Source organism: Lissotriton helveticus, chromosome 10, assembly GCF_964261635.1.
Source record: "Lissotriton helveticus chromosome 10, aLisHel1.1, whole genome shotgun sequence".
Classification (NCBI taxonomy): Eukaryota; Metazoa; Chordata; class Amphibia; order Caudata; family Salamandridae; genus Lissotriton; species Lissotriton helveticus.
Window position 1 is genome coordinate 1,070,808,727 of NC_136071.1, and position 26,375 is coordinate 1,070,835,101.

At 48.0% G+C, this 26,375-nt stretch overlaps 1 protein-coding gene across 1 annotated transcript in view; it reads right to left on the reverse strand.

The window, feature by feature from the left end:
- Positions 1–26,375, reverse strand: part of C10H7orf78 (chromosome 10 C7orf78 homolog) — a 126,932-nt gene that overhangs the window by 54,423 nt on the left and 46,134 nt on the right. The window contains exon 4 of the mRNA XM_078664422.1: positions 22,043–22,127. Coding sequence (XP_078520548.1) covers positions 22,043–22,127 — 85 coding nt within the window. The remainder of the gene's footprint in view (positions 1–22,042; positions 22,128–26,375) is intronic.

The window sequence follows — 26,375 nt, forward strand, 5'->3', positions numbered from 1 at the left end:
TGGGGTGGCAGAGTGGGCTATAGAACGGTGATGGATTAAACCCAGATCTTTTTGACTGGGTGTGAGTGTTTGATTGGTTCGGATGCTCCGTCCATCACCACCCCCTTTTGTACCGCTTTTGGCCGCCATAAGTGTGGCAGGGTATGCTCAGACGTGAGTCCCTTGGTCACTTTGCCACTGGATTCAAGCAAGCCGGGCTGAAGACGGCTGTAATGCCAGAAACCGGTACTCGGAAGCTTGTTTCCGGTCCAGGGAAGGCATGGCTTGGCAGTTCGGGCTGGACTGTTCCCATGAGGCACAGGGTCAGACTGATTTGCATATAGCCATGTCTGAACTGGGGTGGCAGAGTGGGCTAAAGAACGGTGATGGATTAAACCCAGATCTTTTTGACTGGGTGTGAGTGTTTGATTGGTTCGGATGCTCCGTCCATCACCACCCCCTTTTGTACCGCTTTTGGCCGCCATCAGTGTGGCAGGGTATGCTCAGACGTGAGTCCCTTGCTCACTTTGCCACTGGATTCAAGCAAGCCGGGCTGAAGACGGCTGTAATGCCAGAAACCGGTCCTCGGAAGCTTGTTTCCTGTCCAGGGGAGGCATGGCTTGGCAGTTCGGGCTGGACTGTTCCCATGAGGCACAGGGTCAGACTGATTTGCATGTAGCCATGTCTGAACTCGGGTGGCAGAGTGGGGCAAAGAACGGTGATGGATTAAACCCGGATCTTTTTGACTGGGTGTGAGTGTTTGATTGGTTCGGATGCTCGGTCCATCACCACCCCCTTTTGTACCGCTTTTGGCCGCCATAAGTGTGGCAGGGTATGCTCAGACGTGAGTCCCTTGCTCACTTTGCCACTGGATTCAAGCAAGCCGGGCTGAAGACGGCTGTAATGCCAGAAACCGATCCTCGGAAGCTTGTTTCCGGACCAGGGAAGGCATGGCTTGGCAGTTCGGGCTGGACTGTTCCTATGAGGCACAGGGTCAGACTGATTTGCATGTAGCCATGTCTGAACTGGGGTGGCAGAGTGGGCTAAAGAACGGTGATGGATTAAACCCAGATCTTTTTGACTCGGTGTGAGTGTTTGATTGGTTCGGATGCTCCGTCCATCACCACCCCCTTTTGTACCGCTTTTGGCCGCCATAAGTGTGGCAGGGTATGCTCAGACGTGAGTCCCTTGCACACTTTGCCACTGGATTCAAGCAAGCCGGGCTAAAGATTGCTGTAATGCCCGAAACCGGTCCTCGTAAGCTTGTTTCCGGTCCAGGGAAGGCATGGCTAGGCAGTTCGGGCTGAACTGTTCCCATGAGGCACAGGGTCAGACTGATTTGCATATAGCCATGTCTGAACTGGGGTGGCAGAGTGGGCTAAAGAACAGCGATGGATTAAACTCAGATCTTTTTGACTGGGTGTGAGTGTTTGATTGGTTCGGATGCTCCGTCCATCACCACCCCCTTTTGTACCGCTTTTGGCCGCCATTAGTGTGGCAGGGTATGCTGAGACGTGAGTCCCTTGCTCATTTTGCCACTGGATTCAAGCAAGCCAGGCTGAAGAAGGCTGTAATGCCAGAAACCGGTCCTCGGAAGCTTGTTTCCGGTCCAGGGAAGGCATGGCTTGGCAGTTGGGGCTGGACTGTTCCCATGAGGCACAGGGTCAGACTGATTTGCATATAGCCATGTCTGAACTGGGGTGGCAGAGTGGGCTAAAGAACGGTTATGGATTAAACCCAGATCTTTTTGACTTGGTGTGAGTGTTTGATTGGTTCGGATGCTCCATCCATCACCACCCCCTTTTGTACCACTAGTGGGCATGCAGCATTCATTGTGCCACCCACCTAAGTAGCCATTGCAGCCTGTGTTCGCACAGTTGTAAACTGCCATTTCAACCAGGCCAAATAAACCTTTTGCCAGATCCAAACCTTCCTTTTAATACATATAGTTCACCTGTCGATTGGGCCCTAAACAGCCAATAGAGCAGGATGCAGTGTATTAAAAAATTGGAAATGTTCTTTTAACTTTTACATATCCTGGTGGTGTAAAATTATTAAATTTGTTTTTTACTACTGCAAAGTCTGCCTCTCCCATATGATAACATTGGGTTACCTTAGTACATTTAATATGTGATAACCTTTGATTGGGCAGGTAGGAAAGTCGAGTTTGGTCTCTAAAGATCAAAACCCTCTTTAATGGTAATTTCAGTTCTAAGTTGGCATTTTCTCGTCCTAAACATTTGGTGCTGCAGCCTGTATCCTGAGTCACGTGAGTAGGTGTAGCTGGCAGGTGCTCTTTGTGTATTGTGTCCAGACAGTAAGACAAAGGGGGAATACGTGTTGTCAGGGATGGGCAATTTCTGTCACACCACACTTGCACATCACAAAAACTCTTCTTCAGCACAGTCACAAAGATTTCCCACTAGTCTTTTGCACCCTAAATCAAGCTGGGGCAAGGGCAAATAGGTAGGATATTCCAGACACCACAGTAGGGGATGGACTCTAGAAGCTTCTCCCACTATGGCACCAGATATGAATAGTGGACCCTCAGACTCATCTCTTCAGTATACGTATGGACCTGTGGCAGGCTCCGAAGAAGATTGACAGCTGTGCTGATCTGCTGAAATAAGGACAGTCCTGCTACCCTGCTACTTTGTTGCCCTGCTGCCTAAGTGAGAAGGACTGGACCGCCACCTTGAACCCAATTCCACCAGAATAACTCTAAGGGTAGTTAGCTGTCCTCCTGATCAGAGCCTCAGGGTATAAAAAGCTCCGACCATCTTGAAGCCCGCACCTGGACTTTGCCTGCAGTGAGTCCTAACTCCCGAAGTGGGGAAGTGGGACTAAAGGTGCTTTGCTTGCCCAGATGTGGTCTCCTCAGAACTGCTGCAGCATGCTGCAAACTCAATGCAGCTGTTTGCAGCACCTTGTCGAAAGCGATGCACCCTTTATAAGGAAACTCATTTTTGTGTACAGAGATGTAAGTGTGGCACTGACTGACATCTCCACCATTGGAAAGTGTTTCACTATTTTTTTTCATAGGCTGTTAAATATTCTAGTGATGCAAATGTTAGATCTGGGGGTCTCTAGTTAGCAATGGTATTCACCTTTGTCCAAATAGGGACCCTTACTTCTGAGTCAGGATAAGGGGATTACACTCCTTACTAACCCCTGCTCACCCCCTTGGTAGCTTGGCACGAGCAGACAGGCTTATCACAGAGGCAGTGTGTTAAGCATTTGTGAATATACACAGTAATACAGTGATAACACTACAGATGGACACAATGCAGGTTTTATAAAAATAAGTATTCTTTATATAGACTTAAACACAAGACCACAAACGACAAAAATCCACAATACTACACTTAAGATTGCTTAATAAATGATTAAAGTTGCTTAGTTCAAGTTGTTGGTGAATGCGACAAAGTTCTCAACAAAGTGCCTGGATGCGTAACGCAAAGAAAATAAGAGGCTCGCAAAAGGGGAGATGCGTCGGTTCCATGATCCGGGGGAGATGATGTGTCGGGCCTCAGTGCTTGCGCAGAATAGGTGATGAGTCGTGCTTCTTACTGGTGCGGAGGTGAATCGTAGATTCTCGGCCTGCAGGCCCGTTGGGGTGCGTAAGATGGCGCCTTGTTGCGATGCAGTGATCCAGTTGCGATGCGAGAAGATGGTGCCCTGGATGCGTCGATGCGATGACGATGCGATGACGCCCTGGCAGTCTTACGATGACTCTGTACTTTGGAGCTGTGACAGGCCCTGCGACAAGCTTCTCTGGTGATGCGATGGCGACTCTCACAATGGCGTCACGCTTCTCCGATGATGCAACAGCAGGCAGCTTTGATGAACACACTTCCAGGGAGATGCAGCGAAGGCTCGCTTCTCCGGCGATGCGACAAATCATCTGCAGCAGCGACACGCTTCTTCTCGAAGCGTCACGCTTCCAGCTCCCAGCGGCATGCAAGTGTCTGGAGTCAGCAAAGAAATTCAGTGGGGGGGCTGGAGATGAAGTCTTTTGTCCCTGAGACTTTAGCAGGAGGCAAGCAAAGTTCAAGTCCTTGAAGAATATTCAGTAGATGAAAGTCCTTACAAAGTTTCTTCTCCTTTCCCTTGGCAATGAAGCAACCACTGCAGGCCAACCCAGCAAACAGCACACTGGCAGAGGGGCAGTATAACTCCTGCAGCTTCCTTGGTTCTTCTCCTTGGCAGAAAAGTTTCTTGTTCAGAAGTGATCTAATTTCTTGGGATCAGGGTCCTAATATTTATACCCCAAATCATTTGTTCTCTGAAGGCAGATAGGCCTCTGCCTAGTCCAAACCAGTTCCTGAGCACTTTGTTTACATGACTCTCTTCTTCCTTTCACAGTGCAGGGCAGAGACATCAGACAAGCCACAGGAGGTGGAGCCAGCATTGTAGAGGGAATCCCCAGCCCTATTCAGGTCACAGGTGCAACTCCTCTCTCCCATCTAGATGCAGATCTCTATATTCACCACTGGGCTGCCCCAGCCTGTCTCCTGGAATCCCCCAGCTCTGTCACTCACAAACCCAGACAAGGAATACACAACCCTGCAGCAGAGGCAGGCCTGGATAGTTAGGCAAGAAAATACCTACTTTCTAAAAGTGGTATTTTCAAACACAGAATATTAAAACCAACTTTACTAAAATATGTATTTTCTTATTCTGAGTTCAGGGATACTAAATTCGAATTTCTACCATGTTCCCTGAGTCAGTTAGGATTATAAGAATGTAATAATCTAACTGCCCATTCTGGCCTATGGAGAACAGGTAGCCTTCAATAGTGGAAAATGAAAATAGCTGTAATTCACTATTAGAACATGCTACACACATCAGAGCATGTCCTACATTATACTTACAATGCACCCTGCCCCTACCATTGGGGTGTCTAATATGAAGCAAAGGGAAGGTTTAGGGACTGGCAAGTGGGTGCACTTGGCCACGTCGACATGGCAGTGCTAGTCTGCACACAGGCCTTGCAATGGCAGGTCTGGGACACACTTTATAAGCTGCTTCTGTGGGTGGCACAACCAGTGCTGCACGCCCACTAGCAGCATTTGATTTACCAGCCCTGGGCACACATGGCACACTGTACTAGGGGCTGACAGATAAATCAAATAACACAATCATGGAATAACCAATTAGTACATACATTTAACATAGGGAGCACTTGCACTGTGGCACTGATTAGCAGAGGCACAGTGCCGCCCAAAGCATAAAACCAGCATAAAATATCAAAACAGAGTAGGCAATCCCTCAAAATGGAAGGGAGACTCACGCCAATGATGCCAGGTCTAACATGGTAGCACACAGTAAGTTATAGTGCTGTTGACTTCCATCGAGGCACTTGTCTTTCTGTCTGTGCATTAAAAAAGCTTTGAATGTTCTATTCTATTCTATTCTGAATTTGGTAAAGCGCAACAGCTACCCCGGCAAAGGGGTGTCCCGGCGCTAAGAACAGACAAACTAATCTGAGGTGGGGGGGAGGGGGAAACTAGGCGGCGGGGAAGAGGTGAGTCTTGATTGCTTTACGGAAAGCAGGGAGGGAGTCAATAGTGCGAATGCTAAGGGGGAGATCGTTCCACAGTTTGGGGCCAAGGACCCCAAAGGAGCGGCCTCCAGTTCGGCAAAGTCGAAACCTAGGGATTGACAGGAGGAGTTGGTTGGCAGAGCGAAGAGCACGACCAGGAACGTAAGGTTGGACAAGGCTTCGAAGCAGAGGGGGGCTTCCCAGTTTCACGATCTTAAAGATCATGACTAAGGCCTTGAATTGGATTCTGTGGTCCACGGGTAGCCAGTGGAGCTTGCGGATGGTGGCTCTGGCTGAGCACCTCCGTGGGAGGCCAACCAGCGTTCTGGCTGCCGCATTTTGAATGCGTTGGAATCTAGCTGTTTCCGCTTTATTAGCTCCCAACAGGAGAACATTAGCGTAGTCCAGGCGTGATAGGATGGTGGCCTGGATAATGAGCTGGCGAGCCTTGGCATCGAAGAGCCCAAGTATGGGCCTGAGGTTCCTTAAAAGGCCTATGCAGGTGGCTGCCACCTTTTTTGTGTGGGACTGGAAACTAAGGTTGGCATCAACCCAGACTCCCAGATTTTTCACACAGTTTTTGGGGAGTGGGGTGTCGCCTAAGGATGACGGCCACCAGTGCTCGTTCCAAAGGCTGGTGTTGCGGCCCAGGAGGAGCACCTCGGTTTTTCCGGCGTTGAGTTGGAGGTAGTTGTCCGTCATCCAGCGGGCCACAGCAGACATACCCCCTTTGAAGTTGGATGCCACGAGGGACTGGCTTTCAGAGAGGGTGACAACCAGCTGGGTGTCGTCCGCGTACGATACAAGCGTGAGCCCCCATTCTCTAGCCACGTCCGTGAGTGGCTGGACGTATAGGTTAAAGAGAGAGGGGCTCAGCGCTGAACCCTGGGGGACCCCCTGAGCGATGGGGTGAGGTTTAGAGAGGTAAGGAGGGGCTGACACCTTGAATGATCTATCCTTGAGAAAGGATCGGAACCATGCAAGTGCGGGGCCAGTCACCCCGGTCGTCTCCAGACGTTTCAGCAGGATGTTATGGGATACCGTGTCAAAGGCTGCGCTGAGATCGAGGAGGATCAGCGCAGCACTATGACCGGCATCTAAAATCATCCGGAGATGCTCCGTGGTGGCTAGTAGGGCAGACTCCGTACTATGGCCTGCACGGAAGCCATTTTGGGAAGGGTCCAGGATTCCGTGATTGTCCAGGTGTTTCGAAAGAGACTCGTTGACATGGGTTTCGGCAATTTTGGACATCCATGGGAGAAGGGATATAGGCCGAAAGTTTTCTGGCTTGGTGGGGTCAAGGGTGGGTTTTTTAATTATCGGTGATACCCATGCTTGTTTCCAAGCGATGGGTACGAGTCCTGTGGAGAAGGAGAGGTTGAGGATGTTCAGCATGGGGGATGAAAAGAAGTCCATCGAAGACATGAAATGAGAAGGGCTCATGGGATCAGCTGGAGAGCCAGACTTCACTTTCTTGCCTAGTTTGGTCAGGTCTGCAGCGGTGATGGCAGGGATTTGGGACAAAGGTAGGATGTTAGGGGTCGTGGTCAGTGGTACTTCCTTGAGGGGAACAGTCTGTGGAAAGGTTGCATAAATTTTCTGAACTTTTTCGATGAAATAGGTTGCAAGCTGTTCACATTGCTCGTGGGAGGAAATTTTTGGGGGGGGCGTCCTAGGGCTTTGGAGCTCTTTCACTAGTTTAAAAATGATTTTGGATGGGTTCGCATTGGAGTTAATTTTGTTGGAATAAAAAGAAGCACGGGAAGATCTAATAGCTTTATGATAGGTCTTGAGCTTGGATAGATACACCGCCTTGTCCTGGTTATCATATTGCTTCCTCCAAATGCGCTCAGCCTTTTTACACTCCTTGCGCATAGTCCTAAGGGTGTCGTCGAACCATGGGTTGGAGGGTGTATTGCGTCCTTTCGACGGCCTGGCTGGGATGAGAGTGTCGAGGCCGTTGCTGATCCAGTTGGTGAACGAAGAATAGATCGCGTCTATATCCTGGTTAGCCTCGTGTTGGAATTCACCAAGGGTTTCATGTAAGTCAGGTGGGGAAAGTTTGTGCCAAGGTCTTTTTAGACTCTGAAAGGATTCGGTTTTGCGTTGACGTTGTGGTGCCGGGACACTCATTTTAACTAGGTGGTGGTCCGTCCATCCCAGAGGGATGGGGGTTTCTGCTGCTGCCTCATGTATGTTAGAAAAGATCGGATCTAGGGTGTGTCCAGCTATATGGGTAGAGGTGAGGACGAGGGAATTAAGTTGCAGAGCCGAGAGGTCGGCAAGAAGATTAATGATGGTATTGTCACCAGTCGCATCAAAGTGTAGGTTCAGGTCACCTAGGATGGTGAAGTTGGCGAACTTAGTGGTGAGCGTTGTCGCCGTTTCGAGAAGGGCGTTAATGAATTTTGTGGCCTGGCCTGGAGGGCGATAGATGTATAGGCCAGATAGCATAAATTGGGGGGTCACACTAATTTTAAATTGGGCGCATTCACAATCTTGAAGAGGTTCCTTAACAAAGGAACAGGTCAGTTGTTTTTTATAGATAATGGCAATGCCGCCACCGCGTGAATCACGATTGATGGTGACCAGATTAAACTCCTCTGGGAGTGATAGATTGGGGATGGTGGTCGAGCTATCTTGGAGCCATGTTTCGCATAGAAATAGTACGTCGGGGTTTTCTTCCTGAAGAAGCGTGTTCACCTCCGGGTGGTGTTTAACGAGGGATCTGCAGTTGAGTTGGAATATCCTTAGTGGCGATATTGTAGTATTAGGGAGGTCACACCGTACCCTGGTGGGTGCGTTGGTGGAGAAGTGGCAGTGGGTGCATTGTAAATGCGTAAGACCTAGGATGCCAGTGGTGTTAGGGCATTTTTGGTAGGGGTTCAGAAGTAGGAGTTCCTTACCGTCATAGCGTATGCGATGACAAGGTCTGGGCGAGCCAGGGGGGGGTGGCGAGAGGCGATGACTTGGCGAGGACGGGCGAAGACGGGCTTGCCTTAGGCGCGCCTTCGGCGCGCCCGCTGCGCCCGTCCGCTGCGCGTCCGATGAATGCACATCCTTAAGGGAGGTAGAGGGGGAGGATGGGCGTGGCCTGCAAGTGGGCGTGGCCTCTGTTCCTCGCCGGTAATGGCGGCAGAATTGACTTTTCTGGCGGCCTCGTTGCAGCGAAAGGTTCGCTGTTTCAGCGTACTTCTAACCCAGGAGGAGATGCCTGAAGGGTGAGTGCGCAGGTTTAAAATACAGTTTTATATCATTCAGTGACACAAGAAATAAGTTTTAAAAAGGTGCGTTTGTTGTCTCCCGGCTTCCGCCTCAGGAGTAGCTTTGTTCTAACTGGGTCGCGCTGTCGGCAGCGTTTATATACTCGGGCGGGTGGGCGTGTCCATAAAGACTGTATGACCCAGTGTGTGGTAATTGTATAAACCTTCATTACGTAGTGTCACAGCACCCAGGATATTGTGCTGCATGGCTAAACTCTTATAATGTCCCAAAGGCAAGACCTATTGGCTATGGCAATGCTTGTTATCCTGCGTCACTGGAGTGAGGTCTACAGGATCACTCATCTTTAAAGTTCCGCTGCTGTGTGCTTAACTCTACCTTGGCCTCCATTGGTTTGTTGATTAGTGCTGCACAACAGAGAGGTGGTGTATCTGCGCTGGGTGATTGTTTGCCCGGGAAGAGTACAATACAGGAATAATGCAGTATTGAGCTGTGCGTGCAAGGTGAGTGCATGTGCATGATGTGCGTGAGCCTATGAGTGGTACAATACATGATGAAGGTAGTGATGTGCAGTGTGTGTACTGGCAATGCATGTGCTGGATGTATGTATGCCTATGAATGGTACAATGGATGAAGGCATTGTATTGTATTTGTAGGTTGTGCACATGTACTAGGTATATGTGTGTATGTGGATGGTACAGTATATGGAGGCCATGGGCTCCATTTAGGGAGACCTAGGACTACAACATGGAGAGGCGGTAGAGAGAACCCCCGACAGATTTGTGTATTGCTGAATTCCTGTAAACTGAGTGGAACGCACACTGAAGAGGGGAGAGACGGATTTTCCCCTGTACACTTCAAAGGGTGCTCTTTGATATAGTGAGAGGTCATCAGGAAGGCGCCTAGGCACATCTCAGGAAGGAGATGGGGCTGATAAGCGAATCATAAAGAATAGGGCTAGGGGACGTGGGCTAAAAGTTTGATGAGCATAACACTGTGACTGCCAGCGAGGTGTAAATTCTAGTCACTCCCATGGCCTGTGTTGAGAGACAATCAGCTTTGGAGTTGTTCCCTCTGTGACAGACTGGTTTTCAAGAGGAACACAGGGCAAAAGAGTAGATACTTCAAAAGAAGCAGACGCCCAACCTAAAACTTTAAAGATTCTGGCCCTAAATTACATTTGGTGTCTGAAAATGGACTAAAGAAGGGGTGTTTACAGCCGGATAGGCTGCGTGACGAAGGAAAAGTCTGCAAGACTACTACCCGTGACCAGGGCTGGGGCTAAGGCTTGCTAGTCTCCTTACTGGATGAGGGGACATCACAAGTGAATCCAAGACTACTTGCCCAGGAGCCTGGAGCACTAGCGCCTGCCTGCTTGCCAAGACCAGTGGACCCCAAGAGGAAGAGATCATTGGCGGGAGCGAGGACCAGTGGGAAGCCCTGTCAAGAGGACTTCCTCTGTGAGATGTGAGGATATGGCTGATGCACTGATTGGGTCATTGCCTGTGTGTTTGACAGAGTTGTCAACCCCTGTATGCCAGAGGACGGCCACCTTGAAGTCAACCATGTGCCGAGCTGCGTTGACTGGGCCGAAGCCCATGTGTAGTAAAGAATCAGTGGCCCTGTATGCCAACAGAAGGTGCTGGGAAAAAGACTGCCATGTGACAAAGACCATAGCCTTGTGTAGTAACCAGGCAGAACCCTTTATGTCTGGAGGTGACGCTGCTGAGAATTTCACCATGGTGATCAGGTGGGAGCCTATGTACTGTGAGGTACGGTGACCCTGAATGCTAGAGGGGGGTCACCAGAAGCATCAAGTACTGAGACCTGACTTGCAACGGATGTATGACATTACAACGCATGCTTTTACATCGCATGCCTGTACAACGCAAGTATTACAACGCAGTCCATTACAACGCATAGTGCTTTGGGGTGCTGGATAGTGAATAGTTTAATTTACTATTCCAACTCCAGTCCCCGTGGACACTAGGGAAGGTTATTGGATAGTAAATTAACCTATTCCCTATGCTAGAGCGCCCCCCAGAGCAATGCGTTGTAATAGTTTGCGTTGTAATGGTTGCGTTGTAAAGGCTCTGCGATGTAAAAGTTGCGTTGTAAAGGTTGTTTACCCTTGCAACACCCCTGCCGGAAAAGTGAGGATGCTCTGGGAGCACCTGTGCACCATCACCGATGCGAAGGAGCTGCAATAGGATCATCGCAACCACCTCACACCGGACTATGAGCCAGACACTTATCCCGCAGTAGGATCCACAGTGAACCTCTGGCCACTTCGGAAGCGTGCCCACGAGTGAGGGACTCTGGACCCACTGAGTGCAACTGCATGGGCTGTGTGCAGCAGACTCACCTGAACTCAGCTGTAGCCACTTCAAGTGCATGCAGATGGGGTGTGCTCAGAAACTTCAAATGCTTCATGCCTGCCGATGCAGGTAAGACTGATATCAGGACAAACTTGCCCTGCGGTGGAAAGCATGGCGGCCGGCTAGGTGCGGGTCGCGGGTCTCTGTGAAGGCGGTGGCGGTGCAGAACGAAGGAAGCAGCCTGCGCGTGGCGTGAATGGCAGGGAAAGTTAGGTGAAGGCTGAGTCTACTGAGTTAGTGTACTTTGGAGCGGAGCAGGGGTCCGGGCGTGATTTCTGCAGTGTAAGGCGGCTCGGGGTCAGGAGAGCTCGCCGAGTCAGGAGGAGGCGGAGGCGGAGCAAACAGCGGAGACGGAGCTCTGCTGGAGCAGAGCAGCAGCGGAGGTTGGGAGAGGCCGGCGTGCCACCTCAAGAATTTTGTTTCGTGGCGGGGGGGTTTCAGGCAGAGGCAGGGAGCTTAAAGTTCCGGGTGAAACAGGAGGGAAGCATCCCCCAGGCTTCCACTCTGCCGACAACAGTGGAGGTAAGGGAGTTAAAGGAGGGGCTGATGGTTTAACTGTGGGCATTATTTGTAAGAACAAAAACAAAATTAACCCAGAGGCCTCTAGATACACCTTGAGGAGTGCCGGGAGGGGAGCGGGAGGTGATAAGCTGTCAGCTAAAGACGCAGGCACACCCAGCAACACACTCAGCAATAAGTTGGAGGGCAGTTTAGGAGTTAAGCCTAGGAGTACGGTTAAGAAGTACGTTAAGCAGGGTGGAAGGTGTAATAAGTCTGGCAAGACAGGCTTATCTGAGCGGAAAGTGAAAATTACCCCCTCCCTTACCTCTTTCTTTAAAAAGCCTGCCAAAACTTTGATCCTGAAGAGAGAGTCGCCCCTTGCCCCAACATTATCCTTGGAGTCACTCAAGTGCAATCAGACAGTCCAAGTAGATCCCTGTTTAGAGGGGGGCTCCAGGTTTCTTGTCAGGCCTCTGTGGAGGCTAATTTGGGGGGCTGGTCAAATCTTTTAAGTTCTAATAGGTATCAAGTCCTGGCCACAGATATGGAGGGGGAGGATCAAGGCGCCCTGAAGTATGCGGATTCAGCCGGAAATACAGAGGGGAGTATAGAGCATTTGATCTCATCTGCAGATGAAATTTCCCCACCTCCTGAGGGGCTCTCGGTAACTGAGGGCACAGCACCAGCTCAGCTTTGTGCAGTGAAGGAAGAGGATAAGCTCAATTTTGCAAGTGGTTCCAGCGAGAATGTGTTGGGGGGTGTCCCAGAGCAAGAGGACTCTGACCTTCCGGTTATTGCTCTCCTAAAGAAGTTAAATATAGATATGCACAAAGGTTTCGAGGTCTCTAAGTTAAATCAGGAAGGGATCAGGGCTGCATGTAGCCTATTGGAGACCAAATTTGACGAGTTGAGCTCCCGTACAGCAGCATTGGAGGCTGAGGTCAAAGATATTTGTGAGAAAGTGTTGGACAACAGTAAGGAGCTAGAGGATATCAGCTTTAAGGAAAGGGTGCAGGCGGAAAGGTTGGAAAGATTGGAGAACATGCAATGAAAAAATTATTTTAAACTTTTGAAGTTGCCGGAGGGCAAGGAAGGATCTGACATAAGAAAATTTGTAGTACAGCTATTGAAAACCGAGCTGCAGTTACAAGAAACAGAGGATCAAATTTTAACGGATATTGAGAGGATACATCGTGATCCCTTCAGGTTGAACCCCAATCGTTCTAAACCTAGGAAAATTTTGATACATTTTTTTACCTATAACTTGAAGGAGGACATTTTGGCGGCTGCTCTTAAAAAAAGTGCTATTATGGTTGACGGAGTGAAAGTAGAGGTAAGGTCGGATCTGTCACCTGCAACAGTGAACAGGCAGTGGGAGCTAGGTAAGCGGATTGAACCTTTGAGGAGTTTGGGAGCCACTGTGCAATTGAAATTCCCGGCTTTTTTAAAAGTTATGTGGAATAATAAAATGCATTCTTTTTGGTTCGTTGAGGATGTAGATAGATTTCTGGAGCAGTGCCAGATGGAAAAGTTGTAGTAAGTGTGGTTAAGGTTGTGTTAAACTGGCAGATTAAATGCCGTGCAGGAGCACTTATGTTTTAATTTTTCAATTTAGTTATAAGGTACCGTTCACCGTCCGCTGCAGACACCTAAAGGGCCTAGGATAAGGCCATAGGTAACTTGGTTGGGTTTGAAATGAAATGAAATGAAATGAAATGAAAAAGAAACTTAATAAAGCGCACTGCGGCCAAGCGGCTTCCAGGGTGGGGGAGGGCTGGGGGGGTAGAAGGGTGGGGGGGTGAGGGTAAGGGGGGAAAATGTGAAAAAGTCCTCAGGAGTTTTCTTTCCGCTAGGCGGTACGAGGTTGGTTGCTGGGTCTGCGATGAGTGGGGGTAATTGAACCAAGGAGGGCTTTAATTTTAAAATATTTGAGGGACTCTTTAGCTCAAATTATAATTTTGCAGGAGACCCACCTAACGGGGGCGGAGAGTAGAGAACTCTTTTCGACTCAGCGTTGGGTGGTGCATGCGTTTTATACTCCTCAATTGGCGGTTACGAAAGGAGTGACAGTTTTGATCAGACAAGGGGTAGAGTGTTCAGTAGAGGGTGAAGCTGCAGATGTTAGAGGTAGATGGCTGATGGTTAGTTTAAGGATATCGGGTCAACTGTATACCATCATTGGATATTACGGTCCGAATCAAGATGATGTTGGGCCTTTGGATGAGCTGGCCAGGGAAGTTTTAAGCTTCTCTGGGAAAATCATCATGGCAGGTGATTTTAACACAGTGTGGATCATAAGTTGGATCGATTGGAAAAAAGTGGGGCTTTGGTGAACACTAAAATGTCTAATAGAGTTAAGGTAATGATGGCTCAGTCAGGATTGTGCGATATCTGGAGACGGAGGTCTGGCCACTTACCTGGTTATACTTTTTATAATAAAAAGTATAGGCACAAATCCCGAATAGACTACTTTTTGATAGACTCCAGACTGATCCATTGTGTGGCACAGGTAGCTCATGTAAGGGCACATCTCTCGGATCATTCAGCTATCACGTTGTCATTAAAAATTGAGAATGGTTTAACAGGTTCATCCTGGAGGTTGGAACGCACGGTCCTCTACGATCAGGAAGCTTTAGTCAGTTTGCATAAGGAGATTGAAGTTTTTCTAGACAAGAATTTGGGGTCAGCAAAGATAGAGACTGTTTGGGATACATGTAAAGCTTTTTTACGACATAGGGAGCTAAAAAGAGGAAAGTATACTTTGGCAGAGTTGCGGAGTTGGAAAAGAAAATTCGTCAGCGGCAGGCGGATATTGTGAGCTTAGGTGGCCCTGAGGTTGAGGCGAGGATCTTGGATGAGTTGGCTGAGTTAAAAGCAGAGTTAGTGGCTGTTTTAAGTCAAAGTGTCAAGGAGAAATGGGATGCTAGTCAACTGGCACATTTTGAGTATGGGGAGGGGAGTAGCAAATTGCTAGCCTGGAAGGCGAGAAAGGATCGTGTACGGAATTTGATAAAGGAAGTGAGGGAGGGATAGTCAGACCGTTTGGTCACAGATAGTAAGGGCATAGCGGAAGCTTTTCACAGGTATTTTGTGAAAGTTTATAAGGAGGATTTGAGACCTGATGTTGAGGCAGTAGAGCGGTGGCTTGAGGTGGTGAAGCCGCTGTCCGATGACTTTCAGGAGGTTTTGAATCAGGAGATATCGCAGGCAGAAGTTGTAGCTGTGATTAAACAGGTGAAGAGGGGGAAAGCACCAGGGCCCGATGGGCTTCCAGCGAAAGTTTACAAGGTGCTGATAGATATTTTAGCGCCTTTTGTACCTCAGTTATTTAATGAGGTTTTTTGGGTAAGGCTTCCTTGCCTCCCTCATGGAATGAGGCGAATATCATATTAATACCTAAGCCAGGTAAATTGCCAAAGTATTTGGATTCATACAGGCCTATATCATGGCAGACAGGTTGAGTAAAGTTATCTTCCAGTTAGTTCATGAAGATCAGAAAGGATTTATCAAGGGCAGATACTGGAAGGAACTAACTTTCTCTCTTATTGGTAGTATAGATGTGGCCTCGGCTTATGATGTTCCCTTGGCGGTCATAGCTTTGGACGCCGCCAAGGCGTTTGATCGGGTGAATTGGGTGTATCTACAGGCCTTGATAAAGCACCTTAAGCTGGGTTTAAATTTTAGTACTGCCCTTGCCTCATTATACCACTCTCCTACGTCCCGGGTGTTAGTCAACGGGACATTAACTGAGCTAGTGCCAATTATGAGAGGGACGAGACAAGGGTGTCCCCTCTCCCCTCTCCCCTCTTTTATTCGATCTTTACATCGAGCCCTTAGCCTGCATGATTAGAGCAGATGAGAGGATTGCCCTGTTCGAATTTGAGGGTTGGTTCAGGAAGATAGGGCTATACGCCGACGACATAATTATTTTAACCCCCAAGCTACAACAGTCGATGCATTGCTTAGTTAAACTAACAAAGGAGTTTGGGGCTGTATCAGGTTATCTCATAAACGAGGACAAGACAGAGGTTATGTCTTGGAATTTAAATCCTGAGGGTATAGCCTGCAAATTGGAGATGCTTTATTTAGGGGTGAGGATAACACACGATATACGGGAGCTTACTAAAGTCAATTTTCATAGAGTGAAGAAGGAGATCACTGCTGTTCTGCGAGGTAGGGGACATCTGCCTTTATCGCTGTTTGGGCGTGTGAATTTGGTGAAGATGATGATCTTGCCAAAGATAACTTTTTTGTTTGATTCGCTGCCGCCATTATTTGAGAAAGACTGTTTTTCTAGACTTCAGAGTGAGATTGGTTCGTTTATTTGGGCTTCCAGAGGGTCCCATCTTTCGTGGAAGAAGATTAGGAGGAAACTTCTGAAGGGAGGGCTAGCGGCTCCGTAGTTTCAGATTTACTAATGGGCTTTTGTGTTGAAAAACTGTTGAATGCTTTTGGGCACTCCGGGGAGTTCAGTTATAGGGAAACTGTTGGCTGTGCTGCTTAGAATGGCTAATTTTAAGCAGAATGGGTTTATGTATAAATTTGCTGATCCAAAATATTTCAAGAAGATCAGGTTAAGAGTTTTAAGAGATCTAGCCGAGGTCTGGTTTAAAATCAGGAGGGTATTAAAAATTCCTTACTACAGCTTTATGGCCCCGATTTGGGACACACCAGGGTCCCCCTTGTGGTCTAAGGATGCCCAGGCAAAAGAATTGAGAGTGGATGGGCCTCAGAGGTGGGAAGATTTATTTCCAGAGGGCAAGCTGGTTCCATGGGGATATTGCGAACAGGAATGGGGTCGGAGATTTTCCAGGTTCAAGTACCTTCAGATACAGAGCTGGGCAACAGGAAATGAAAATTTAGTTCGTCTCCATAATGATCTTAAAGAGAAGCTGATGTTAGAACCAGAGTTCAAAAAAGAAGTGTCGCTGTGGTATTGAGGAATATTGGAGATGGAAGATGGTCCATTTACACTGCCTGAGCCCTTGTGGGGAGAGTGTTTGCCGGAGATTGCTACAGAAGATCTATGGCAAGTAACAATGTCTATGCTATATAAAATAGTTAAACCCGCAAATTTAAGGAGGAACCATCTGTTTACAATTCACAGGGCATATTGGTCTCCTAGAAGACTCTCGAAATTCAACCCGGGTGGTTTGGCGGTGTGCCCTAAATGCAAGAGCCCCAAGGAAGATGACCTTCACATGTTTGTGTATTGCCCAGCGATAAAAGAATTCTGGGAAGCTGTGTGTACGAATCTGTCAACAGCTCTTGGCCTGCAGATCAAGGTAAGCCCTGAATTTGTCATGATGGGGAGACTGGATTTGCAAGGTAAGCGCACAGATGATATTGCCAAACTTTTGTTTTATGCTATATTGTTGGCTCGGAGAGAGATTTGCAAACTGTGGGTCTCGGCGGTGTCCCCAACAGAATTGGACTGGATAAGATCTATGGGAGCCATTGCCAAACTGGATATTACGGATCAGCATAAAAAAAGATATCGATTTTGGACTCCCTTTTTGTTATGCTTTTCGTGAAGGGGATGGTGGCAAGTTTTTGATGCAAGTCCCATGATTAAGCTTTCTCTTATCTCGGTTGGCTTTTAGTTCTCCCTGGCTAGGGGAAGACCTGAGGAAAGGGTGGTTACGTTTTGGAGATGGTCCCTCCGTCCAAACAACTTAAGGGGCGATGCCCGGAGGAGGGTACGGACTCTAAACAGCGTGGCAAGGCCCCTCCTCTATAGCAGAAGTCAATATATGAGATTAACAGCCCAAGGGCGGTATCGTTGAGAGCTGGGCGGTGAGAAGGCAAATGAGGATTAAAAAAAAGAAAGAAAAAAAAAGACTGATATCAGGCCTGTCGGCCTTGTGGGAACTCCTTTTGAATAGGGATTAACCACTATTGCTAATGCGGCATGGGAGTAGGACTGGGATTCACCAGAGAAATACTAGAGCCCCATCCTCAGGGAATTGTGTGATTGTTTGTGAATGTCATATTTTTCCTTTGTGTCGATAGAGGTAGAACATAAAATACTTCTATTTTTTCTTTAAAGTGAGTATTTGGCTGGTTAATATTTTATTACTGCTGATACTGTGTGCATTTTGAGTATTGAGCCTGTGTTCACTATCCTGTGCCCACAAACACCCGAAGCAGCCTTTGGATTGCTTGGACCACACGATCAATCAATCAATCAGTCAGGGAATTATTAAGCGCACTACTCATCCATGAGGGTCTCAAGGCGCTGGGAGAGCAGCTCCGGTCAGTCAAAGAGCCAGGTCTTGTGGGTCTTCCTGAAGATGTGCAGTGTGGGGGTGCATCTGATGTTGATCAGCAGCTCGTTCCAGGTCTTGGCCGTGATTTAGGAGAAGGTTCTTCCAGCTGTTCTTGCTCTGCGGATGTGCGGGGGTATGGTGAAGGTGAGGTCAGCCGATCGAAAGTTCTTGGGTACATAGAAGGAGATTCTGTCATTAAGATATTGAGGTCCGGTGTTGTGGAGGTATTTGTAGTTATGGGTGAGTATCTTGAAAGTTACTCTCTTCTCAATGGGGAGCCAGTGGTGGTTACGCAGGTGTTGGGTGATGTGTTCATGTAGAGGGATTCCATGGAGAAGTCTAGCTGTGGTGTTCTGTATGGTCTGGAGTTAGCGGAGCAGAGACTTGTTGATCCCGGCGTAGAGGGTGTTTCCGTAGTCCAGTCCCCTGGTTATGAGTGCGTGGGTGACGGCCTTCCTTGATTCGGGGGGATCCATTTGAAGGTCTTGAAGAGGATGCAGAGGGTGTTTAAGCAGGTAGAGGCGACGGCATTGACCTGTCGGGCCATGGAGAGGGAGGAGTCAAGTATGATGCTGAGGTTTCTGGCATGGTCCGTAGGGTTGAGGTGGCTGCCAAGGGTGGTGGGCCACCAGGTGTTGTCCTACGCGGAGGGGGAGGGTCCGAGGATGAGGGCCTCTTTCTTCTCTGAGTTGAGCTTCAGGCAGCTACTGCTCATCCAGGATGTGACATCTGTCATTCCTTCCTTGAAGTTGAGTCTGGTGGTGATGGGGTCATTGGTGAGAGAGAGGATGAGCTGGGTGTCATCGGCGAAGGATACTATGCTGAGTCTCTGCTGTCTGACATGGCAGCAAGTGAGGCCATGTAGATGTGAAGAGCATGAGACTGAGCGATAATCCTTGGGGTACTCTGCAGTTGATTTCTTTGGGTTTGAAGAGGAAGGGAAGCAGTTGGATTCTTTGGGTTCTGCCGGTGAGGATGGAGCGGAGCCAGATGAGGGCGGTTCCCTGCATGCCGGCGTTGTGGAGTCTGGTGGTGAGTGATCGGTGGGAGACACTGTCGAATAGGATCAGGACTGGGGTGTGTCCTTGGTTGAGGAGGGTGTGGATGCACAACCGAGAGCCAAAGGCAGAAGGGGCAATTGTCCCCATTACCCAGAATCCATAATACGCTGGGCCCGGGGACATCAGGAGTAAAAGACCTCAAACCTCATGACTGGGCCAGTAACCCATGTTTGCCCTGAGGCCCTGTGGACTGTCTTCTGACATCAAGTATTAGAATTATGTGAAACTGTCCTCGCACAATAGCCTACATTGGCACATGTCAAGGCGTTGTTCTATTTACACAGTGATCAAACGGGAGCAGTGTACAAAAACTTTTCTAATTAAAACACAGACCTCTAACCACAAAGCATATTTGAGTGTGGTGTAGTGTGGTTCTCTAAAATTGCTTATTTTTCTCATTTGCAGGCTTCCCATGTGTGTACCTTGGTTTGGTACTCTCTTCCTTCAGTTTGTTTTTTGCTCCTCGCATTTCTGAAGCTATTGACTCCTTCCTTCCTTTAACCTGCCCCAGCACCTCCATCGTACTTGGTCACATGAGCTTAGTGGCACTCCCCCAGTGCATGCCATCTTTTGGCACCAGTGGTGCTATTTTCATTTCCCACTTGCTCCCTGGCTCTATCATTTTTTCTCCCCTCCCCACCACTCCTCCACCCTTCTGCCTGCTACCCCTCTGCTCTTGCTATTCCTGCTCTTCTTCTCTGCCACTCCTCAACTTTTCCTTTATCTGAACGTTGTCTCCACCACAAATCTTCTTCCTGGTCTAATTCTCAACTGTTATTCCATTCTTCCACCACCTGGTCTCAACTACTTCACTACCCTACTTCCATGATCCTCTTCCATTCCACACTCCTGCTTTGTTGCTTTTTTCTCACACTCCTTAACTCCCTCCTGAATTGGCTAGTCCTCTTCAGCTCCTGAAGTTAAGGAAGAACTTTGGTCTTGGTTCAGCATGAATATGAAAGTTGTAATTATATCACTCCAGAATCTTTCATTGAGGGCTCCTCGGTCTCAACAGTTGTCCAATCTTTCAAGAGCATCATCCAGCTTCAGACTCTGTTCTCACTGAAAATATGTACATGAGAAAAACACTGTCATGCTGAGTCTGTGCAGGCTAAGTACTTGACCTAACTGCAGGAAGGCTGCAAAGGCAATGAAGGAGGTACAAGAGTAAATTCTATGAGATTATCATGGATCAAAGTTTTTTTTTAATCTCTTTTGCTACCTCTAGCGTTGTGGTAATTTGACATCCTCGTTGCCTCATCTCTTATTACAATACTCAAGCCCACACTGACCACAGGTTCTTTTCGGGCCATAGTAAATTATGAGATTGCTGGACTGTTTGGGGTTATTTTATTTAAATGTTGTGCACAGGGGCATAGTTTAAGGCGGTGGGGTGTTTGAGGTGTTACACCCACCTAAAAATATATTCTGTAGTAAATAGTTGGGTACAGGTGTTTTCAGTCCAGTATGGTTAGGTGTCTGTCGGATTTCACCTGGGAGTTTTACATGCCAGCACTGACGGTAAAACACACACACACAATCACACACGCACACACACACTCTTTCTCTCCTCTCTGTTGCGAATGCCTTAAAAATGTTGGTTTGTTTGAGAAATATTGTGTTTTAAGTAACTCTAACAATCTGCACTCCTTTCTCTTTCCACTGCCCCTTAAGCCCACCTCATGTCCTGCTTCTCATATAACGTATTTTAATAGGATGGGCAAGTGTGATTGTTGGAAAAGCTGAAGCTTGCCTCCCACCACCACCATCACCACACAATCTTACTGACTAAGCTATGCTCAAATGCAACTGAAGTCTCCACAATATTCGACAATTAATAAGCAACATAAACCTTATTTACCATGTGTTTGCTATGTTGTTTTCACTATTTCTGATGCGTAAAATAAACAATCTCCTGTGAATACAACTGGGATTTTACAATGGAAACTATTACACTAAGAGCAATAGCTAGCTCATTGAATTAAAATCCATGGGCCTCATTTATGAAAAGTGACGCATCGCTGCGTGAAAACAGCGATGCGTCACTTTTCACTGCGCTCTCCCTGCGACATGATTGATGCGTCATATTTATAATATGACGCATCATGTCGCAAGGAGTTACAGATACGTCAGTATTTCTGACGTATCTGTAGGCGCAAAAGTGACGCATTGCTGGAGTGTGTCACAAAAGTGACGCAACTCCAGCAATGCTTCCTTTCACATGGGGAAAGCCCCATGTGAAAGGGCTTGCGTCAGTCTTACGCCTGCTGTGAGGCAGGCGCAAGATTTTGACGCAACAGCGTCCTAAAAGTGACGCAGTGAAATCTCATAGATTTCACTGCGTCACTATCACAAGGCTTTTTGCGGGTGAACGCACCCTCTGCATACATTATACCAGGGCCGGCCTAAGGCATGTGCAAGCTGTGCACCTGCACAGGGCCGCCAAACCCCAGGGGCCGCCACGCCAATATATATCCTTAGATACATATTTGCGTGGCGGCCCCTTGCAGGGATTTGGCGGCCTCGGGCCCCCTACCTACACTCCCTGCTCAGGGCCTCCGTGAGCCTAGAGCCGGCCCTGATTATACCTGACGCAGGTATAAGGTAGCGCAGGGGTTTACAAAGTGACGCATCTGCTTAGATGCGTCACTTTGTGAATAGTGCGCATCAGGAGGCATGTTTTACGCCGCCGATGCGTCACAAAAAGTGACGCATCGGAAGCGCAAAACTCACGCAAGGCCTCATAAATGAGGCCCCTTGTTCCTTGGTCAAAGTTACAAGAGGGAAAGCTTAATTATCTTTTTGGTTACTGCTTAGTTTTTCTTTTTCTAGTACTGAAGAGAAACATGTCAAACAGGTAATCCGTAAAGCAAATTTTCCGAGACTTAAAATGGCAAACAATGCATTCTTATCAGATTATGAGGATCATCGGCTCTCTGTTGCTTTTACTTGGAAGATTCTAACACGCACATCTCCAACGTCATCCAGCTCAAACGCAGCAGCGTGTGCTCTTTCTCTCTATGTTCAAGTATTTGCCGTCTGTAACACTGTTGACTCTTTAGGGTATTTCATTAAATATTTATTTACCTGTATTCAAAGCCTGTGATTTCAGCTTCAGGTCCGAAGGATCTCTTTCGTAGGTTGTGACAAAATCCGGTATGCCAGTTTCATACTGTAAATGAACATTCGTTATTAATATTCTGAATCAGTACAAATAGTGTTATATGTTCACTGACCTCTCTCACATTTGTCAAACAGTATAATCTTATTACAACAATTAGATATGATAGTTGTTAAGAGAAAAAACACAATGTCAGTAAACTGTGCAATTCTGCTCCATAACATTTTAAGACTATGGGGTGAGATTGTCAAACATTTTGCAATAGGTTATTAGTAGCTAGGCAGCACAAAATGATATTTCCTGATTCACTTTCTAGTGCAAAAATGTGTTTTGCGCTGCAAAATAGCCAAAAGTAATGCAAAGCAGTGCAAAATGCTGATTTGCATTACTTTGCGTCGAGAGGGCATTAGCTGGGTGGACCCATTGCCCTCCCCTTTCACGCTAAGTACAGTGTGAAAGGATGCCTTATTTACAAGGCAGCATTAAGCCACGTTAAGTGGCTTAACGCTGCCTTGTAAATAGGGCGAAGCCCCTATTGCCACCACGTGACTAATAGTGACGTTGTGGTGGTGATAGGGGATTTTAAGTATGCCCCTTCAGATATTTCAGTGTCAAACTCCTTATGATCCCCAGGATAAAAAGAGCTCAGTGAGGTGGATGTAGTTTCATTGCAGGAACAGCAAGACTTTGGAACTCCCTTCCCATTGAACTCAAAGACAGCCCGAATATTTTCTCCTTCAGGAAGTCACAAAAATGTGGCTATTAACAACTAGTCCATATACATGTGGAACCTATTTGTGCCGAAAGCAGCGCCAAGATGCCCCAGGGCATTCGAGTGCTTGAAAATATTGAAATCAAATCATGAAATTTTACACTAAAAGAGGCCTTATTGTAACTCCAAAACTGGAAATTATATTTTGAATTGCATAAGAGCTCATACATAATTTGAGAAAGTCATTTCCAAGCACTGCTCAGTGGTGTCACAGAAACACATTTGGCTGCAGTCCAACCTATGAAGAGGTTCTGAGTCCCAGGTAGATTGACAGAATTGCAATATGTTCATATTGTAATGTTTTTGGCGCATTCCCAGATTTACCATTACTGGTTGACCTGAGAATGCAGCAAAATGATACACCTCCCCATCTTTTATCTTTATGACTCCTCTTTCTATGCGTGCTACATTTTACAGCACATATAGAAAGAGGAAAATGCCTCAGAGGATTGTATTTGTGCAGGAAGGTGCCCCTCGCTAAACAAAACAATTCCCATATACAACCTAAGCTCCCTTGCACCATGGAGCAAGGGTGCTTGCATTAGCACTAGGCAGCGCATTTTGCACCAGTGCAAGGAAAGCATAGGAATGCGCTGTATCATGTTAAATATGGCACATTTCTGCCCTTTCACACAGCATGGTATGGTGGCTTGCTCCACTGTGCTATGTGAAATAATGATGGATTTGCCACAAAGTGTACCTTTTTTTGTTATGGCACATATGTACATTTTATATATCTTTCTTGGAGTTGAGACCTCTCACATCATACAGAAAAGAGAGCTGAAGATAAATTGATTTCCAGTGGGCTTTGTTGATGTAAAATTGAAGGGAAATGTTTATGAGCCCCTTGCACCGCCAGAGTGCCATTTTTTGGGACGCCTTGATGGTATCAATGACTAGATAATATCAATGAGACTACACAAAACCAAAATGTGTGGCTATGAATCGCTGTGTTACCTTACTCTGTGTTTGGGAAGCATTACATGGGTGTTGCAGTGGGTGTTTCCATGCAACACCCTTGGACTTTGACGGTGCCCAAGATTTACAACTGCATGTAAACCTGGGGAACCACAAAATCCTTAAGCCTCCAGAGGTGATATTTCTTTATTTCCCCTTTCTATGACATCTGCATTCTGCAGCACACATAGAAAGAGATAAACATCTCTTAGGATTGTTTTTTAAAGGAAGGTGACCAGCTGAACTCCCTGCGAAGCGGTTGCTCCTTGCTCACCTCCCGACCTACAAGCGCCACTGCGGTATCGTAGCGCTGACTATTCATTCACTCTCGTGATTAAGCGCCCATTCCCCAGCGTAGCGCTCCGCATTAGCGTAGTTGATAGCAGTTTAGTGCAGATATTGTCTCAGGCGTATTGTGCTGTTACTGCTGTTGTCCATCTCAGGAATTTTAATATTATTTGCTACCTGTGTGCATAGCGCCGCTGTTTTGACTGATCGCATTTGTTTTGGTGCATTTACTTTGCCCTCGCATAGCGTCGTGTTGTTGTTTGGGAGCCCTCCATTTTGTTGTGCCTGCAGCCCGTCCCTCCCCCTTCGCTAACGCCTCCCAGCTCACCCTCCCACCCACGAAGCATCTGGAAGCACTCGGCTGAGAAGCCCCTGTGACCAGCTGAACTCCCTGCGAAGCGGTTGCTCCTTGCTCACCTCCCGACCTACAAGCGCCACTGCGGTAGCGTAGCGCTGACTATTCATTCACTGGCAATATCTTTCATTTGGCATTTTACTCTCTCGTGATTAAGCACCCATTCCCCAGCGTAGCGCTCCGCATTAGCGTAGTTGATAGCAGTTTAGTGCAGATATTGTCTCAGGCGTATTGTGCTGTTACTGCTGTTGTCCATCTCAGGAATTTTAATATTATTTGCTACCTGTGTGCATAGCGCCGCTGTTTTGACTGATCGCATTTGTTTTGGTGCATTTACTTTGCCCTCGCATAGCGTCGTGTTGTTGTTTGGGAGCCCTCCATTTTGTTGTGCCTGCAGCCCGTCCCTCCCCCTTCGCTAACGCCTCCCAGCTCACCCTCCCAACCACTAAGCATCTGGAAGCACTCGGCTGAGAAGCCCCTGTGACCAGCTGAACTCCCTGCGAAGCGGTTGCTCCTTGCTCACCTCCCGACCTACAAGCGCCACTGCGGTATCGTAGCGCTGACTATTCATTCACTGGCAATATCTTTCATTTGGCATTTTACTCTCTCGTGATTAAGCGCCCATTCCCCAGCGTAGCGCTCCGCATTAGCGTAGTTGATAGCAGTTTAGTGCAGATATTGTCTCAGGCGTATTGTGCTGTTACTGCTGTTGTCCATCTCAGGAATTTTAATATTATTTGCTACCTGTGTGCATAGCGCCGCTGTTTTGACTGATCGCATTTGTTTTGGTGCATTTACTTTGCCCTCGCATAGCGTCGTGTTGTTGTTTGGGAGCCCTCCATTTTGTTGTGCCTGCAGCCCGTCCCTCCCCCTTCGCTAACGCCTCCCAGCTCACCCTCCCACACTCCGCCCCCTCCATCTTCCATTTATGGCCAATGCCCCCACGCGCAGCGTCCACGCGCTACGGCCGCGCCGAAGGTGCGCCAAAGGTAAGCCCGTCTACGCCCGTCCGCGCCTGGACCGCGCCCAGCGCCAGACCCCCTGGTCCTCGTAATGCCCACCCCTCCCGCATTACTTACGATGCCACCACCCTCCTAGCCCTCAACCCCTGCCGTTCCCCCAACTGCGTCCAAGCCGCTCCTGGACACACCCATGGACCCTTCTCCTGCAACTCCTGCAAGTTTGACAGCACCAAGAACAACACCTCATCCACGAACACACAACAGACATCCGACCCCAACCACCTAAAATGCATCCTGCTCAACACCCGCTCGGTCCACAGGCACGCCATTGACCTCTGGAATCTACTAGACAGCATTTCTCCGGACATCGCCTTCCTAACAGAAACATGGATGAATGCCTCTTCAGCCCCAGACATCACCATCGCCATCCCGGAAGGCTATAAGATCATTCGCAAGGACCGTACCGGCCACACAGGAGGAGGCATCGCTATCGTCCATAAGAAATCCATCCGCATCTCAACCAGCTCAGACATCAATCTCGCCAACTCTGAACACCTTCACTTCCAGATCCACATCGACCCCAAGACCACACTCAGAGGCACCCTCCTTTACAGGCCACCAGGACCCCGCGCACAATTCAGTGAAGACATCATGGACTTCATCACTCCACACGCGCTCCCCTCCGAAGATTACATCCTTTTGGGAGACCTCAACTTTCACCTTGAAAAGAACAACGACCGCAACACCATCACCCTTTTAGACAACCTCGCCAACCTCGGACTTAAACAACTCGTCACTACCCCCACCCACATCGCAGGTCACACACTCGACCCTATCTTCACCTCCAGCAAACATGTCTCCTTCAGCCACACCACAGCTCTCCTCTGGACTGACCACAGCTGCGTTCACTTTACCTACAACAAGCCCACATCCAACAACCACCCCCAACCCACTCTGCAAAGAAA